The sequence below is a fragment of the Mastomys coucha genome, unplaced genomic scaffold (genome assembly GCF_008632895.1).
Source record: "Mastomys coucha isolate ucsf_1 unplaced genomic scaffold, UCSF_Mcou_1 pScaffold22, whole genome shotgun sequence".
NCBI lineage: Eukaryota > Metazoa > Chordata > Mammalia > Rodentia > Muridae > Mastomys > Mastomys coucha.
This window is the reverse complement of record NW_022196905.1, coordinates 25,313,918-25,327,243: the sequence shown is the minus strand read 5'-3', so window position 1 is coordinate 25,327,243 and position 13,326 is coordinate 25,313,918. Positions and strand designations below refer to the sequence as shown.

The 13,326-nt window shown below is 44.1% G+C and overlaps 1 protein-coding gene across 2 annotated transcripts in view; it reads left to right on the top strand.

Moving 5' to 3' along the window:
- Positions 1-342: 342 nt before the first annotated feature.
- The window catches only part of Thoc5 (THO complex 5), a 33,156-nt gene continuing 20,172 nt past the window's right edge, over positions 343-13,326 (top strand). For both annotated transcript variants that reach the window (XM_031339929.1, XM_031339927.1), the window contains exons 1-7: positions 343-482; positions 3,942-4,057; positions 6,211-6,354; positions 7,317-7,430; positions 7,546-7,643; positions 9,303-9,449; positions 11,639-11,753. In XM_031339929.1, coding sequence (XP_031195789.1) covers positions 3,962-4,057; positions 6,211-6,354; positions 7,317-7,430; positions 7,546-7,643; positions 9,303-9,449; positions 11,639-11,753 — 714 coding nt within the window. In that variant the 5' untranslated portion in view covers positions 343-482; positions 3,942-3,961. The remainder of the gene's footprint in view (positions 483-3,941; positions 4,058-6,210; positions 6,355-7,316; positions 7,431-7,545; positions 7,644-9,302; positions 9,450-11,638; positions 11,754-13,326) is intronic.

Genomic DNA, 13,326 nt, shown 5'->3' with positions numbered 1-13,326 from the left:
AAAAAAAAAAAAAAAAGTCAAGTTAGAAAGTTAGAGCCAGGCGTGGTGACACCTGCCTTCTAAGTCCAGTGAGACCAACAACCAGTGAGACCAATACCAGCCTGATCTACATAGCATTCAAGGCCGGTGTAGTAAGACCCTTCCTCGAACAAAATCAGAAGGTAAAATCCACTTCTGTCCAAATTATAGCACAGCGACACTTGTGCTTTCTTGAGCATACCACAAAAATCGCTCACGTGAGTCGGCAGAGAGCCACGCGCTGATGAAGGAGCACGAAGCACAGACTCTTGGACCTTATCGCCTCAGTTTCCCAATTTAAAAGAAGTAGACAGGTTGCCCCGCTGGGACACGCCCCTTCCTCGCTTTCCCAAGCTGCATCTGGCCTTTGTGTCTCACTTCCGGCTTGTGGTTCTCTTCTTCCGCTTCTCTCTGGTCGCGAGCCGGAAGTGGCTGCCTGGCTGGAAGGCGTGAGGAGCATTCTGGTGAGCGAGGGTAGAGGGCTGCTGGCTGGGGTTGCAGGTCCTCGCTGGGTGCACGGAGCTTGATGTGCAGACGGCACGATGCGTGTTCGGGGCTGGGGTCATCTGTCGGGTTTCCCCAGGCTGGTGGCCTTTTTCTGGGGAACTAACCGGAGCAGCATCCTCTGTCCCCATTGTAGTCTCCTGATAGTGCTGATGGCAGCGGTGGTGAGAACACCTCTGCGATGGTACTCTTGTGTGTGTGGGAAACGCTCCTGTGTGGCGGATGGGATTTCCCGGATTTTCCGTGTCACCTTTGTGGTTTTTGTCAGATGAGCCCGCCTCTTGGTTAGCTGTCACTGGCAGCCGCCTGCGGTCCTCTGAGAGAGAGGCGTTATCTTCGCTTATAATGCGCCGCGTAAGACTCCAAGGAGTCGAAGTGAAGAACATTTATTGCTGGACCATCAAGACTGAGAGCGCAAAGTGCGGACCTTACAAGGGGAAAGAAGCTTAGCTTTTCTTCATATTGTCCGCTCTGTTTCCTAGCTAGCTGGCTTGACTTAGTGTACTTGTTTCATTAAATATTTTGGTTATCTTAATTTTTATTTGTTTTTGTTTTGTTTTGTTTGTTTGTTTTTTCGAGACGAGGTTTCTCTGTATAGCCCTTGCTGTCTTGGAAATCTCTCTGTAGCCCAGGCTGGCCTCAAACTCAGAAATCCGCCTGTCTCTGCCTTCCAAGTGCAGAGACATCTCTGGAACATCTCATCTGCCAGCTCTCACTCTGACCTGTTCTTTGCAGACATGTCCCACCACACAGTTTTATGTGGTCCAGGAGTTCAAACACAGGTCTTTGAGTATGCTAGGCTAGCACTCTACCAGCTGAAAATATTCCCAACTTCACAGTCACTTTTTAAACTTATAGTTACTTTGGTAGAAGAAAACTTGAGGTCTGCGTGCCATATATAGGAAATGGCTTGCACTTGTCTTATGATAATGATATAACTGCATACTATATATAATATGATGAAAACATTTATTAATAAATTCTGTCTTGGTGTCCTTGTCTAAGGCTCTGAGAGAAAAATCCATTTCTTTTTTAAAAAAATTAATTTTATTTTATGTGCACTGGTATTTTGCCTGCATGTATGTCTGTGTGAGGTGTTAGATTTTGGAGTTACAGACAGGTATGAGCTGCCATGTGGATGCTGGGAATTGCAGCTGGATCCCCTGGACAAGCAGTTAGTCAGTGCTCTTAACTTCAGAGTCATCTCTCCAACTTGAGAATCCATTTCTTACAAGAACCTTGGCATTTGAAAATGTTAGCAATAAACTAGGACACTTGAAGCAATTAGGTATTTCGTTTGTGATTTTTGTTTTTTGAGTTGATGCCTCACTGTATAGACCAGGCTGTCCTCAACCTCACAAAGATCCACATGCCTCTGCTCCGCATTCCTGGAGTGCTGAGATTAAAGGCATGTGCTGTCACAGCTGGCCAGAAAAAAAAAAAACGATGGCGCAGCATTGTGACCCATAACCGTAATCTCAGCACAGTTAAAGCTGAGGCAGAAAGATCTCCAGTTTGAAGGCAGTGTGAGCTAAATAGACTTGTCCAAAGAGAAGGCAAGGCAGGTTAACCTGCCCTCCAGTGTTTAGCATAATGCAGGATCACTCAGGCTACACCCTGAGTCAAGTCCCCCACCCTCAGGGATGTGCTTTGTACGTCTGTGCTCTAATTTGAGAGGAAACAATAATGAAATGTTTTGTTGAGGGGCCTGTGGATCTAGAACATTCAAATGGAGGTTCCAACACCTCATAAAACGTAGGCTTTGGTCTTTACTTATTTTTGCTTCTTTTGAGATGGAGTCTCATGCAGCCTTGGCTGGCCTGGAATTCATAGAGATCTTCCTACCTCTGTCACGCTAGTGCTGAGATTAAAGGCATGTGCCACTGTGCCCGGCTCTTCTTCATTTGAGTATTAGAGCCAGACAGAAAGGCAGCAGGGATGCTGGTGTGTAAGTACTGGTGTAGCATCAGATCGGCCCATACTAGCTGTGCAGCTTTGGAAAAGCATCACCTCTCTAAGCCTTGCTTTCCTCATCTGCGAGATGGCAGAGATGGCGGTGGTTCTTATCTGAATGGCTTTGTAAAGTAGCCAAGTGTGAACGTATCCATCAAGTGCTTAGATCAAAGTCTACTATTCAGTGGTCAGTCAGTAGTATTGCCAATAGGGTTATACACCAGACAGGAATTAAATCTAAGTTCATGAAGCACTCTGATAGGCTCATGAGTAAGAGCAGAGCTCATAGCCTTGGCAGGAACATGGTTGTTTGTTTTGACTGTAGATAGGGCATCTTTATATATCCCTGGCTGTCCTGGAATTCACTGTGTGGACTCACAGAGATCTTTCTGCTTCTGCCTCTTGAGTGCTGAGATTAAAGTTGTGTACCATCACACCTAGTTTAATTCTGAAACATCTAAAGCTTTCTTTCTTTTTATTAGGATGGTTGTGAGCTACCCAATGTGGGTGTTGGGAACTGAACTCAGGTCCACTGCAACAGTACATGCTCTTAACTGTTGAACCAACCTTTCAACCCCTGACCCTGGGAAGTCTTTTTTTTTTTTTTTTCTTTTAAAGTGCTCCCAAATGAGCGTCTGAATTTCATTAGTATCCATATGTCTTTGTATGTTTGTTTCTAATGTCAGTTAATTTAGGTCTTTTCTCTCTCTTGGTTAGTTTGGCTATTAGTTTGTCTGTCTGTTTTTGCTAATAACCAGCTCTTTTGCTGACATTTCTTTTACTCTCTCTCTTTTTTTTTTTTTTTTGATTTTTCGAGACAGGGTCTCTCTGTATAGCCCTGGCTGTCCTGGAACTCATTCTGTAGACCAGGCTGGCCTCAAACTTAGAAATCTGTCTGCCTCTGCCTCCCAAGTGCTGGGATTAAAGGCATGCACCACCACTGCCCAGCTCTTTTATTCTCTTTTTAAATGTGATTTATTTCTTCTAATCTTATGTGCCTTGGTGTTTTGCTTGCATTCATGTCTGGGTGAGGGTATGGGGTCCCCTGAGTTACAGACAGTTGTGAGCTGCTGTGTGGGTGCTAGAAATTAAACCTAGATGTTCTGGAAATGCAGCCAGCATTCCTAACCCCTGAACCATCTCTCCAGACCTTTCTCTCTCTCTCTCTCTCAAAAAAAAAAAAAACTTTTATTAATTCTTTGAATTTTTCATACAATGTATTTTTAAATTGTTTTTTAAAAATTTTATGTGTATGTGTGTTTTTCCTACATGTATATTTGTGTACCATATGTGTGTTTGGTACTTTCAGATGTCAGAGGGTATCAGATGCCCTGGAGCTTAGTTCTAGATGAATGCAGGGAGTCTAGCCTGGGTCCTCTGGAAAAAGCAACAAGTGCTCCTAATAGCTGAGCCATTTCTCCATTTCTCTGTGAGAGAAATCTTTAAAAGCTTTCTCTCCTTAACAGCCCTCTGACCTGGAAGCACAATGTCATCAGAATCCAGCAAAAAACGGAAACCCAAAGTGATCCGAAGTGATGGAGCCCCAACTGAAGGGAAACGGAACCGATCTGACACGGAGCAGGTGAGATTAGCCAGGGTTCCGTGCTGCTGGAAAACTGCAGCCTGTGAGTATGGAGGGTTAGGGTCGGTCCCGTGTAACAGAGACACACTTCTGGTTGCCCATACTAGAGCAGATGCCTTGAATCCCCACAGTTTGACAAAAGACGAGCGTTCGCATCCAGTGCTAGCCTATTGGATATTAGTATTGCACAGAGAGCAGGTCCCAGCACGTTTTCCCAGCTTGCCTGTGCACTGACTGCACAGCTCTAGAGCTTCCAAGAGAACTCATCTTTGCTACCAAATGCACATGCCCACAGGACTTCTGTGGCCCAGGAGCTCTTGTCACCAACATGGTCTTCTCTTCTTTTATCTATTTCTCTCTCTTGGAATCTGTCAAGCTGATCCATGACTTAACATGTAGGATATTTTGGTTTGTTGTTCATTTATTGAAACAGGGTCTCAGATAGCCTAGTTAGCTGAGGGTGACCTTGAGTTTCTGATCCTCTTTCCTCTACTGTTACTCCTATAACTTAGCTGTTTGATTGTTTAGCAATTTTTAAAAAATTTTATGTATGAGTGTTTTGTCTATGTGTATGTTTGTGTACCACATGCTTGCAGTGCTCCTGGAGGTCAGAAGGGAACTCCATTCAGTTCTAGGAACTGAATTCCTAGAACTGGAGTTATGGATAGTGGTAAGCCCCTATGTGGATGCTGGGAATTGAACCTAGGTCCTTTAGAAGACAGACCACTGGTTGCTGTTAACTCCTGAGTCTTCACTCCAGCCCCAGGCTAATTGGTTTCTGATTGGTTTTTGTTGTTGTTTTGAAACAGGGTTTCACTATGTAGTCTGGGTTAGCCCAAAAATTTAAGATCGTCTTGGATCATCATCTGGATGTACTGGGATTACTGGTGTGTGCCACCACAACTGGCTTGTTTGTTTTTTGAAGTGGACTAAGGAAACATATCAGTTTAAATTTAAATTAAAAAGCAACATGGGCTTGTGTGTAGCTTGGTGGTAGAGTCTGTTTTCAGAACCTGCAAGGCCCAGAATTAGAACCTCATATCAAGAGACATTACTTTTAGCATTTGTTTATTTGTTTAACTTGTAAGCAGTAACTTCTCTCTCTTTTTTTTTTAAAGATTTATTATTATATAATAATTACTAATAAATAAGTACACTGTAGCTGTCTTCAGACACACCAGAAGAGGGCATCAGATCTCATTACAGATGGTTGTGAGCCACCATATGGTTGCTGGGATTTGAACTCAGGACCTTCGGAAGAGCAGTCAGTGCTCTTAACTGCTGAGCCATCTCTCCAGCCCCAAGTAGCAACTTCTAAACAAGTGCAGGAAATAAGTCCTCTTTTACAACACAGAGCTCATTTTTATTTATTTTTAATTTTTTTTGGAGACAGGGGTTTCTCTGTGTAGCCCTGGCTGTCCTGGAACTCACTCTGTAGACCAGGCTGGCCTCGAACTCAGAAATCCGCCTGACTCTGCCTCCCAAGTGCTGGGATTAAAGGTGTGCGCCACCACTCAGAGCTCATTTAAAAAAAAAAAAAAAGTTTGTATTTGTGTAAGTTTTTTGCCTTTGGAGTGTTTTAAGCACACCATTGTGTGCAGTGCCTGCAGCAGCCAGAAGAGGGCGTTAGGCAACCATGTTGTTGGGAACTAACGCTAGGTCTTGTGCGCTATTATTCCAGACCCTTAGGATAAGTTCTGTGTACATAATTGGGAATTTATGGACAGAATGAAGTAAAGAAAACAATGAAACAACAGCATTTTCCTTGGTTTCAGGAAATCAAGATTAATGTAGAGTTTTGTTGTTTTTTTTCCTTTTGATCACTGATCACAGCATTGCTAATTTGTTTGTTTTTTGAAACAGGCCTGTGTTAAAGTCAACATCACCCTGCCTCCATCGCCCAAGTGCTGCAATTATAGGAATAAGCCACAATGCCTGGCTAATAGTGTTTTTTATGTTTTTGTATGTGTATGTATGTACACATGTATGTGTGGGTCTCTCACTGTGTTGTCCTAGTGGGCCACGAGTCCCTGTAGCCCAGACTGATCACACACTGGCAATTGTAATGTCCTTAGATAATGAAGGTTTTCATTCTTACTGTCCCTGATCCTGACAGGGACACCCTTACCCAGGAGCTCTCTTCTTGCTCACAGGAAGGCAAATACTACAGCGAGGAGGCTGAGGTTGACCTGCGGGACCCTGGCAGAGACTATGAGTTGTACAAGTACACTTGCCAGGAGCTACAAAGGTTGATGGCCGAGATCCAGGACCTGAAGAGCAAGGGCAGCAAGGATGTGGTATGGAGAAAGGCCAGGCATGCTAAACCTGGCGTGTTTCAAGCTGGGGCTCCTTTTGAAATTAGGGGCTGGGGTCTGGAAGCACCAGAGGCCTGCTTATTAATTTAGAGTTTCATAACAGCCCTATTTCCCATTATAGTAATGAAAGTACAAGATATCTTTTTCTATGGCTAAAATATGATATTATTGACTTAATTTTTTTTTTACATGCCAGTCATTTTGCCAAATATTAGAAGTATGTGAAAATAAATCATAGAACCCAAAATAAAATTATCCTGGATGTTAAATGCATTACTCAGGCAGATATAAAACTAAACAATGTCTAAAAACTAGACAGGTGATTTTAAAGAGGAATTTACTTTTCCTAGTAGTCTTACTTATTTTCATGTGTATTGACCAGTATTGTTAAGATAGTTATATTCTATAGCTCTTCTAGCATTAAAACCAAGCTTTAGCCGGGCAGTGGTCACACACGCTTTTAATCCCAGCACTTGGGAGGCAGAGGCAGGCGGATTTCTGAGTTTGAGGCCAGCCTGGTCTACAAAGTGAGCTCCAGGACAGCCAGGGCTATACAGAAAAACCCCTGTCTCCAAAAACCAAAAAAAAAAAGTATAAAACCAAGCTTTATATAGTCAGCCCACTCCCCCTTCCCCCTCCCTTTCTCCTTACCTTCCTTCCTTTTTTTTTTTCTTTCTTTGAGACTATGTAGCCCTGGCTGGCCTTGAAACTCTCAATGTAGACCAGGCTGACATTGAACTGTTGCCTCTGCCTCCTCACTGGGATTAAAGGCTTTAGAATGCTATCATGTTTGGTCTAAGTCTTTGGTTTCTTTTATGACATTTCTCACTGTTCCAGGCTCCCTTTAGACCCTGCTTATGGCCCTGCATGGGGTTGGCTTGGCAGCTATGGTCTGGAGGGAGCTGTCATCTGTCAGTGGTTGTTACTGGTCTCTTTGTGAACAGGCCATTGAAATTGAAGAACGAAGGATCCAGAGCTGTGTACATTTCATGACTCTAAAGAAGCTTAACCGACTAGCCCACATCAGGTTAAAGAAAGGAAGAGATCAGACCCACGAGGTAGAGTTGAAAGGCCTAATAACCTGAGCTCTCACCCTCCTCTCTGCCCCTTCTCTGATTTTGCTGATGGTCAGTCCCACCCCAAATTGCCCTGCTCATCTCCTCCTCTCTTCAGGCCAAGCAGAAAGTTGATGCCTACCACCTACAGCTCCAGAACCTGCTCTACGAAGTGATGCACCTGCAGAAGGAGATCACCAAGTGTCTGGAGTTCAAGTGAGTTTGGGAGGACAGGGCTTTGACTTACTAGTCTGTGGGAATGTCTGTTCTTCCATGGCTCGGTATGAGCCATCCCTTGAAGGAGAATGAGTGAGCTTGCAAGACTACAGGATTTGGGGGCAAAATTGGGAGATCACTTCGAGTGGAGAACCTCAAGCAGCCATTTCAGACAACACAAAGAACTGTGGAAGCCTCTCCACCCCCTTTGAGGTTTGAGCTCAGCACTTGGTAGAAGCCGTTTTTCTCCTCAACATGTATTGTTATTTATTTACCTCTGTGCCATAGAATACCAGTACCTACTTGCCCCATTGGAAAAATAATGTGCCTGATGGTGAACATCTCCCACTCCAGTGCTGTTTTTGAAAGTATGACAGTTGAGAATGTATAAAAACAGCATAAAAGACTGTAACTCCCTCCTCTGTAATCTTTGCTTAATGCAAGTTGGCCAAGTCAGATTATAATGAACTCAAGCAGGTGGCCACAAAGAAGGATTGTAGGTCTGCAGTTAATACCCAGGCTCTGCCTCTCACTAGCTGTATAATCTTGGGCACATTTGAAAAAGGGGAAAATAACCTGGAAGTGGTGGCTTACACTTTTAATCCCAGCACATGGGAGGCAGAGACAGGCAGATCTCTGTGAGTCTGAGGCCAGCCTCATTTACAGAGTGAGTTCTAGGACACCCAGGGCTAACAGAGAAACCCTGACTTGAAAAAACAAAAACAATAATAAAAACCTAAACAAATAAAATGAAAAATGGAAGAAGAATAGAGTTTAGGTAAATTATAATATAATATATGTAATAAAGGATAATAGGTTTAAAATGGAGCCAAAGCCCCCATCCCCTAAGAACTACGTGAGGCAGGGACAGAGGTGTGCCAGCATGTATAGGAGCTTATTGACTGTGGTAGCTGTGATGTTTATGTGGCCATGGCATGAGCACTCATGACATTAATCCCGCAGAGAATTCTTTCTCTAAACAAGCAAAATTTGCCGGGCAGTGGTGGTGCACACCTTTAATCCCAGCACTTGGGAGGCAGAGGCAGGTGGATTTCTGAGTTCGAGGCCAGCCTGGTTTACAAAGTTGAGTTTCAGGACAGCCAGGGCTATAGAGAGAAACCTTGTCTTGAAAAACAACAACAACAACAACAAAACAAAACAAAAAAACTAAGCAAAATTTAAAGCCTCTAGATTTTGTTCACTTCTAGTTCTGCCAAGCTGGCTTTTTCCTGTCTTACACATATATAGTGAAAATAACTTAAAGTTATGTATAGACTCTTAGGTTTATTCTTCCCTGGTGATGTGTCTTGGTTTCAACATGATGACCTTAGCCTGGGCTGCAGGGATCCTGAGTCTCTTAGCTAATACTTCTCCTGTTCAACCAGGAGACGTTTGTAAATTCATTAATTATCCTTCTCAAGCCTTCAGCCTATTTGTGGGTAAATAGGTTAAGCAGCACAGGCAGATGACTTTGTGGTATGTCACTGATAACCTCTCATCACACTGAAATGCCTGTCATTGAGCATTTACCGAGGTAGAATTCCAGGATCTCCAGTAGCCATAGGCTGGGGCTGCCTAGACAAATGGAACCACTGCCCCTGCTAAGCCACAGTTTACGGTTTTGAAAATGGCTGCCTGAGAACTTCATTTTGCTTGTAGATCAAAGCATGAAGAAATTGATCTGGTCAGTTTAGAAGAATTTTATTCAGAGGCTCCACCAAACATCAGCAAGGCTGAGATCACCATGGGAGACCCTCACCAACAGACGTTGGCACGTTTGGACTGGGAGTTGGAGCAGCGGAAAAGGTAACGTGTCCTCCTTCCTGACCAGGTTAAGCACACAGTGACAGTGCTTGGTCATGACCCAGGATTAGCCATTAGTCTCCAGGACCAAATCCCACTTTTTTATTCATTCACCCTAGCTTATTCAAACTTGACGGACCTCTTTCAGAGTGTTCAGACCTCTTATGACTGTTAGGGTTATCAGTAGGAAGCTGGAGGTGATGGTATGTGGCTCAGTGGTGGAATGTTTGTCCACCATACACAAGGCTCTTGGCTCAATGGCCAACACTGCAAGGGGGACATCCACACCGGAAGATGGCTCAATAGGTAAAGTACTTGTTGTACAAAGCTTGGGCCCTAAATTTGGATCCCAAGTACATGTGAAAAAGCTGGGTGAAGTGGTGTGAGTCTGAGGTGTAGTAGTAGATCCCACGACGTGTTTAGCCAGCCAGCCAGCCTAAGCAGTGAGCTCCAGGTTCCGTGACAGACCCTACCTCAGAAACTAGCAGACAGTGGTGAAGAAAGACAGTTGAGTGGACTGCTGCTCTGTACATGTACACACATGGATGAGTGTACCCACACACATTCATGTACATGCTCACACGCAAGTGAATGCACGCACACATTATAGAGGTAAGGAAGAAATGGGGAGACACATTGGGAAAAGCAGTCAGGGTGACAAACGACAAGATAAAATGATAAATATTCATGAAAATGTCACAGTGAAACCCATTTGTTTGTTTACTAACTGTATTAGCTTCTTTCCTTATTACTCTGACAAAATACCCTAACAGACAACCTAGGGGAAAGGGTTCATGTCTGAAGGTGAAGCCTGGTCTCTGTGTGCTCCCAGTCAAGAAGAGAAGTGAACATTTGAGCTTGCTGGCTTTCTCCTTAGGTAGTATAAGACCCAAGCCAAGGGAGTGCTGCTGCTTTCTGCTTTTAGAAATTTCAAATTTTTTTTTTCTAAGATTTATTTATTTATCTTATGTGAATACACTGTCGCTCTCTTCCTACACACCAGAAGAGGGCATCAGATCTCATTACAGATGATTGTGAGCCACCATGTGGTTGCTGGGATTTGAACTCAGGACCTTCGGAAAAGCAGTCAATGCTCTTAACCACTGAGCCATCTTTCCAGCCCAAGATTTCAAATATTTTATGTGTGTGTGTGTGTGTGTGTGTGTGTGTGTGTGTGTGTGTGTGTGTATGTATGTGTATGTGTGTATAGTACAAAACTGTGAGATTAGTTCTCTCTTCCCACCTTTCCATGAGTTACTAGGGTTGATCTCAGGCCGTTAGGCTTGCCAAACAAGTGCCTTTACCCAAACATACAGCGTAGCCAAGGGTAATTGAACTTGTGTTCCTCCTCTGGAGTGCTAGAATTTAGATATGCACCATCATATCTAAATTTATGTGGTGCTAGGCAAGCTCTCTACCAACTGAGCTATATCTCAAACTCCTAAATAACTTTTGTTGCTTGTCATAGTTAGAGCTTGTTTCTATTGCTGTGATAAAACACCATGACCAAAGGCAACTTAGGGAAAAAAAGGTTTATTTCAGCTTACAACTCCCAGCTCACACTCCACCACTGAGGAAAGCCAGGCAGGAACACAGAGCAGGAAGCTGGGGTCCTTCCCTGGAGCAGAGGCAGTGAGGGAAGGCTGTGTACTGGCTCATTCCCCTTGGCTTGCTATAATCCTAGCTACAGCTTAACTGGCTCCCTGGAAACCACATGGTGGGAGAGAACTGACTAGTATAAGTTGTTTCTGATCTCCACACATGCTATAACACAGGACCCTCTCCCTGCCCCACCCCACACAAAATAAATAAATGTTAAAAAAAAATAGTTTTAGCCGGGCGGTGGTGGCGCACGCCTTTAGTCCCAGCACTTGGGAGGCAGAGGCAGGCGGATTTCTGAGTTCGAGGCCAGCCTGGTCTACAGAGTGAGTTCCAGGACAGCCAGGGCTATACAGAGAAACCCTGTCTCGAAAAACCAAAAAAAAAAAAAAAAAAAGTTTAAGTCAACACATTTGAGGATTTATGTAATTACTAAGTATGATAGTGCTTGTATGGAACTTACTAAAGGACTTGGCACACAGTCAGCGCTGGCTGTTGTTAGAATACTCAGAGCAAGTAGGGTCAGAGAGTGGACAGGTATGTTGCGGTGTCCCTGCCAGGCCTCCCCAACAGTGCCCTGTGTGCCCCTTCAGGCTGGCAGAGAAGTACCGCGAATGTCTGTCCAACAAGGAGAGGATCCTGAAGGAGATTGAGGTGAAGAAGGAGTACCTGGCCAGCCTCCAGCCTGGCCTCAGCGGCATCATGCAGGTGAGTGGCTGTGCGTGGGTGGCCACAGGCCAGCCACAGAGCCCGCCAGCCACACTCTGGGCTCTCCCAGGCGCCACCCTCATAAGGTTACTCTGTGAGAGTGGTTCTCCTGAGAGGGACGAGTTCTGTTCTGAAGTAAAGGAATCCTGGTCCTCTAGGTCAGGAGCATCTGCACGCCCGGACTGTAGTTTATCCATGGCTTTCTGGTTCCTCACCAACCTGCTGTCTCTAGGCGTTTAAACTTGCTTCCTGCAGGCATGGAGTTAGTTCACCAGTTCCTCAGGGGCTGGCTCTCTGAAAAGAACTGTCCTCATTTGAAAAGCTTCCACTTTACATAAATAAATAAACTCAGTCTCTGTGTGGGTGTGGGTGTGTATGCACATATATCCATGTCTGTGTATACATGTATATACACAAACATATATATATATAAATCCATACCTGTGTGTGAGTATGTGATCTGTTATTTGTTTGTTTATAATACCAGGTTTGGTCTAAATTCTATAGTTTTATGAAGCAAGATAAATGGTTAATGAAGAAGTACTTTGTAAATGGAGTAGAGAGAAATTTAAATCTGTTTTTCTAGGACTTGGCCAGGTCTTTGCTTCTTGTCAGCGCTAGACATGGAATTGTCTAGAGTTGTTAACAAAACCATATTTTTCTAGTAGAACTTCATAATAGGAGAAAAAAGAACGTGGAGCTGGGCTGCTGGTGGGCCTGGGAAGCTGCAGCAGGAAGACTGAGTTTGAGGCCGGCCTGCGCTGAGTAAAGAGCAGACTCTTTATCCTATCTGGGCTGCATAACTAATGCTGTACTTGCTGGTACATGCCTTGAGTCTAGCCTGGTTTGCCTAGGAGTTCCAAACTAGTCAGGTCTACATAGTGGGATCCTGTCTCATAATCAAGCAGAGGGGGAGAAAGGGAGGTGAAGGGAGAGCAGAGGTGAGAGACTGGGAATGGGAATGGCAGTCTGGGCTGCGTTTGATCTTCCAGGCCTTCTGCATTGCTTGCTTTTATGCTTAAAGGTCATGCAGAGCATGGGCGTATACCTCAGAGAATAACTAGAAAGAAAGATCTGTTATGAAACAATCACAGTACACTTTCATTTGTGTTCCTTGGTTTGTGGTGTGCCTGTGTGGAGATGATATATGTGTGTGAGTTTTGTATGTGCTTAGGAAAAACCTGTAGTCATACCACACCATTAACAGTTCCTTGCTGCCGGGCAGTGGTGGCGTACGCCTTTAATCCCAGCACTTGGGAGGCAGAGGCAGGCGGATTTCTGAGTTCAAGGCCAGCCTGGTCTACAGAGTGAGTTCCAGGACAGCCAGGGCTACATAGAGAAACCCTGTCTCGAAGAACCAAAAAGAAAAAAAACAAAAACAAAAAACAGTTGCCTTCCTAACTGGGAGGTTTTGTTTTATAAAATAAATTTGAATATACCTTTTATCTTTTTTTCCTTTCTTTTCTTTCTTTCTTTCTCTCTTTCTTTCTTTCTTTCTTTTTTTTGTTTTGTTTTGTTTTGTTTTTTTAGACAGGCTTTCTCTGTATGGCCCTGGTGGTCCCGGAACTTGCTC